General features: G+C 42.6%; 1 protein-coding gene across 1 annotated transcript; it reads left to right on the forward strand.

The window, feature by feature from the left end:
- The first annotated feature begins 207 nt into the window (after nucleotides 1–207).
- Nucleotides 208–1,062, forward strand: LOC134365494 (olfactory receptor 1N1). The gene has a single exon (XM_063081620.1). The coding sequence runs from the start codon at nucleotides 208–210 to the stop codon at nucleotides 1,060–1,062; it is 855 nt and encodes a 284-aa protein (XP_062937690.1).
- The last annotated feature ends 4,474 nt before the right edge of the window (nucleotides 1,063–5,536 follow it).

Here is a 5,536-nt window from a genome sequence, read left to right on the forward strand (position 1 = left end):
GAGAGAAAGGAAAGAAGTAGGGTCAGATCGAAGTCAAAGTCAGGATTGGGGTAATGATGAATTTAAAGGGAGATTGGGGAGCTGGGAGAATTGGGAGTGAGCACATGCAGTTTTAGAAGAAACCTATCATCCAACCTCCTCCCCAGCCTCCAGATGCTGCAGAGTCATCAAAACCAATCCAGCGCCTCTGGATTTTTCCTCCGGGGAATGTCTGAGTCTCCAGAGCAACAGCAGTTACTCTTTGGACTTTTCCTGTGTATGTATCTTGTCACCTTGACTGGGAATGTGCTCATCATCCTGGCCATCGGCTCTGACCCGCACCTCCACACCCCCATGTACTTCTTCCTGGCCAACCTGGCTTTGGTTGACATGGGTTTAACATCGTCCACAGTTACCAAGATGCTGGTGAACGTCCAGACTCAGCATCACACCATCTCCCGTACTGGTTGCCTCACGCAAATGTATTTCTTTCTGATGGTTGGTGACCTGGACAGCTTCTTCCTGGCTGTAATGGCATATGACCGCTGCGTGGCCATTTGCCGCCCTTTCCACTACTCCACGGTCATGAGCCCCCGAGTCTGTGCCCTGCTGCTTGCACTGTGCCGGGTCCTCCCCAACACTGTTGCCCTGACTCACACCATCCTCATGGCTCGGCTGTCCTTCTGCGTTGTTGGAGAAATAGCTCCCTTTTTCTGTGACATAACTCCTGTCCTGAAGCTGTCATGTTCTGACACCCGCATCAATGAGTTGATGGTTTTTTTCTTAGGAGGCACAGTGCTCATCGTCCCCTTTATATGCATTGTCATCTCCTACATCCACATTGTATCTGCTATCCTGAGGGTCCGGAGCCCTGGTGGCAGGGGTAAGGCCTTTTCCACCTGCAGCTCCCATCTGTGTGTTGTCTGTGTGTTCTATGGGACCCTCTTCAGTGCCTACCTGTGCCCTCCCTCTGTTGCCTCTGAAGAGAACGACATTGCAGCAGCTGCAGTGGACACCATAGTGATTCCTTTGCTGAACCCATTTATCTACAGCCTAAGAAACAAGGACATGAAGGGGCCCTAAAGAGGCTCTTCAGTCTCAGGAGAATTTTTTCCTTTTGGATATAGTGATAGCAACGTCTAATGAAAAGACACAGGCTTGGAGTCAAACTGGCTTCAGTTTTGGGTCTGCCACACACTAGTCAAAAGATTGTAGTTCAGGTACTGAACCTCTGTGAGCCTTAGTTTTCTCATCTATTAAGTGAAGATCATAGTTTCCATCTAGTAAGGTGATTTGGAGACTGAGATAAACTATGAAATGCATCCAGCATAGTGGCAAATAATAGTAGATGTTCAATAAATGATAACAATTATTATCATTACTATTGTCATTCTTTATTCCTCCTTCAACTCAGAAGTTAAAAAAATCTTTTTTTTCTGAGATTCTTCTGTTTAACAAATATTTACTGTGCTGGGAGATATTTTATGTGCCAGGGATACATCACTGAACAAGACAAGTCCTGGCTTTCATGACACTTTCATTCCAGGTTAGTAAGTTACCAATCATCAACAGTTTGGGGACACCTGTCTTGTTTATAGCACTAAATGGAGGTCAGGACAAAGCAATAAAGGATGCAGGTTACCTTTCAGGAGATGTAGAATAGGTAGAGTTCCCGATTAGAAGACTGATATTCAACGTTTACATTTCCAATCTTGTTTTCCGACTTCCCATGGTTTGCAATGATTTCACCAGGGAGGGTGTAAGAGCTCCTTGTGCTGCCTCTGCCTCCTGCTGGTCTGAAATGTTCAATGCACTGTTCTTTCTGTGACTTGTAGGTGAGAAGACTGCAGCCCTCTTTCCTTACTTGCCTATGGGTTTGCCTTCAGATCTAAAGGGGCACCAGGAGTTTAAATTAGTTGCAGAGATGAAGAAAATGATGTTTATTGGCATATGAGGTTCTTTCTGTCTCCAAGAATCTTCGAAATACTAAAGATATTATTTAAGAAAATAAGGGCCATATATTTTTGATTCCTTGTATCTGTCCAAGTGTCCTCTGGCTGCCTACACCTCCCTCCCATTACAGTTAGTTTCTCAGGTTCAACCCATTTTAAAATGTTTTATGATTCCTGTATTTTTCAACAAATAATTACGGACCATCTTTCATGGGATCAAACTGTCCCAGGCTTCAGCAGCTGGTGAATACAAATGTGAGTCATTTAGAGCAGCATGCCACATCTTGGTACTACTTGAGGATTCTATTTCTTTTCTGACTTGAAACAGAAAGTCTGTCCTTCTTTCTAGAGCTCGTTTCCAGATATTCCCTCTAAGACTCCTTGAATGGGGTGGTGAGGGTGTTCTCACACAACCAGAGCCGGGGCTGGCTGCAACCCTGGAATCCTTCTGCCCTCATCTCCTTAGTCTGCAACTCTCCTTCCATCCTATTGACATCTATCACTCTGCCGACTGTGGGTCACTGATAATCTCTCCTGAGCCACTGACCTCTAGCTTTCTTCTGTCCTTTCCACTGGCAAGAAAATACCTTCTACTTGTCATGATTAGCTCTTTCAGGGGAGGGTCTCCTGATAGAGCTCTCAGGCTCCTGATGACACAGTTAGTGGTCATGTGGGAGGCTGAGAAGTGAAATTACCAGACTCAGGCTCACGCTATCCCCGCAATCCATGTCCCCTCTGATATCTTAAACCTGCTGCTCAGACTGACCCAAACAGCCCCACTTTTAAAACTCATCATCATGAGGTTTCTCTAGGTGGCCTTCTGTTTTTTTTTTTTTGTTTGTTTGTTTTTGGTTTTGTTTTTTTTCCCATTTGGATCCTCAGGGGCTTTCAATCGTTTGATAATGCAGTACATGTCTGAACTCTGTTTGGGGCTGGTTTTAAGTTCCTTCTCAGAGTTTCCAGCAAACTAGGTTTAACAGGTGTCCAGTTTGGTTTGTCCTATGTAATTCTGTGGCAGTTGTGACTTAGGTCAGCACAGAGCATACAAAGGTCCACCAAGGGACACTGTCACATATCACTGTTCAACAGTCTAACATTCTTAGATTCCACCCTGCCAAAATCATTACCACTGTATTTAATGATCCAAACTTATTCCTCCCTTGATACACCCTATTATATCCCCATCTTTGAACTCAAACTTCCATTCCTTCAAGGTCACCCATTTCAAATAGGGTTAAAGTAATGTTGGCATTAAAATAGTAAACACTGAAGTACAGATTATTTATAAATCTTTGCACTTGTGTAGTGTAATGTGAGCAGAGTGTGATTTTAACTGGGTTCCGAGGTGGGGTGATGGAGAGCTTCCTGTTGCCCCTCGTCTACTTAGGGTATTTGCTTTCCTCTTGCTGAGGACCCTTTTTGAAAAGGCAGCTTGTCTTCAGCCTGTTCCCTCACTTCCTTAAGATGGTTAAACCTAATCAAAATTATTCAAGGTGCCTCACCTTCCATTTTATTCTTAGATATCAGTCCACAGAGCCAGAAATCAAGAACAATCCTTTATTCTACCACCTACTTCCCACGAATTACCAATACCTGTCTGTCTACCTTGACAGGTGTTCTCTTCTCTATCCCCGTGCCATTGTATTCATTCAGGCACACATCATCTGTTATCTAGATGTACAATGACCTTCTAATTAAGCTCCCTGCCTCCAGGCTCTCCAATCCGTTGCTAAGTCATTTTGTGCATTGGTTATGTGAATAGTCTTTCTCAAACACAAACATAACCTTCCCTGTGTCTAATCCCTACTCCTCTGCACCCCATGCCAATGGCATCCCATCTCTTGCAAGGCAATATCTAAACTTTTTAATGGGGCATCCTGGCCACTCTGCAATAAAGTTCTTCTCTGCCTGTTTAGATTCATCTCTTGATGCTCCCTTGCTTCATATACGCTTATGCTCTAGCAGCACCCAATTTTTTATACTTTCCTGATCTTACCATGCTATTTTAATGCTCTGACTCACTCTGTCCCCTCTGCCTAGACTGTCATTGGTCCCATTATGTATCAACCCTGAGCATCCTTTAACACCCAGCTGAAGAATTACTTCCCCTGTAAAGTTTTGGCTGACATCCAGGCAGCATTAGCTTTATCCTCCCTTGTGCTACTAGCATATGATTATGTCACAGTCTCTCAGCCTCTATTTCCTCAACTGTAAAATACAGATAACAACAGTGTATGTTTCATAGGATTATTACTAGGATTAAAGGAGATAATACAGGTAAAGCTTTAATGCAGTGCCTGGCATGCAGTAATCATGCATAATAAGCACAACTATTCATACTATTATTATTTTAAGGTACTTTATATACTGTTGCATACTTTTAGTTCACCTGTCTCTACATGACTAGAATGTGAGCTTCTTTAGCATGGAGTCCGTGTCTTTATCCAGCTCTGTGTGATCATGGATAGGCAGATGCCTGATGTGGAGTAGGTAACTTGCTAAAGAGCTACTGAATGACAGAATCTATAACATAAGGAAAGTCTCACTATTATTCTGTTATTATCTCTAATTTTTATCCTTAATGACAAATAAATTAAATTTTATGTATATGTGAAATCCCTCCTGATTTCATTTGTAGCTTTTCTCTCAAAAAACCTTCATGGATTCAAAGATAATAATGAATGTAACATTTATGGATTTTTTCCCCTTTAAAAACAGAATAAATTTAATTCTTTACTAGATTCCCCTCCAATTTCCAGCTGTGACAAAACAGAATAATTTTTGTTTGCTCTTAATACGTATAGACTTGAAATTATGTATATATAAATAAAACAGTGCATATGTGCACATGTGTGTGTGTCTCCAAGTCAAAATGCAAGTGCCGGGGCTCCTCGTCTGAGACAGGTCATTCTGTTGTCACGTTTTGAAAGAATTAGTGTTAACTTTTGAGAAGGGCATAAAATGATCCCTTCAAATGTCAGTGATTATGAACTTCCAGAAGTGTGTATAGACTTGAGAACATATTTCACATTTGTGGTTTTCAAAAATGCAGCAAACTTTGTTCTAAACTCAGTGAGATGCTTCACTGGGGAAGTCCATGAAATGCTGCCCTAGTGTGCCTGAAGGGAGTCGCCGAAGTAAAGTGTGTACTTCCAATGTGATTTTCAGATGTTGTACATATATATCCAAGTCAATATGGCTCAAGCCAGTGTGCTCTGGGCTGCCCACAACCAAGGAAAAATCAGGTGGATGGGGTGGACTAGCAAAACAAGTGTGATAAGAAATTTCTCAGGAGGCAAGTGGGCTTGCCATTTCTTGAGAAAAATCTACTCAGAGCAGTGTCACCAGCCTATGGCTAAAAATATGAATGACAGTGTCGACCTCTTTGGAGGATGGGCCTGACAGGACTAGGCTGACCTTCAAAGATCGAAACAATAGAACTGGAGTTGAGGCAGGGACATTGAGCCGAGTACTCAGTCCTAGACATGACATCATCACAGCAGTGGTGAAAGTGTACAGCAGTTTATGAGTGTGTCCAGGCTAACCAAGGTGTGCTTTGTTTACACCACAAGAAAGGTTCTATCCCTGTTCAGGTTTTGGCTCTA

The sequence above is a fragment of the Cynocephalus volans genome, chromosome 17 (genome assembly GCF_027409185.1).
Source record: "Cynocephalus volans isolate mCynVol1 chromosome 17, mCynVol1.pri, whole genome shotgun sequence".
NCBI lineage: Eukaryota > Metazoa > Chordata > Mammalia > Dermoptera > Cynocephalidae > Cynocephalus > Cynocephalus volans.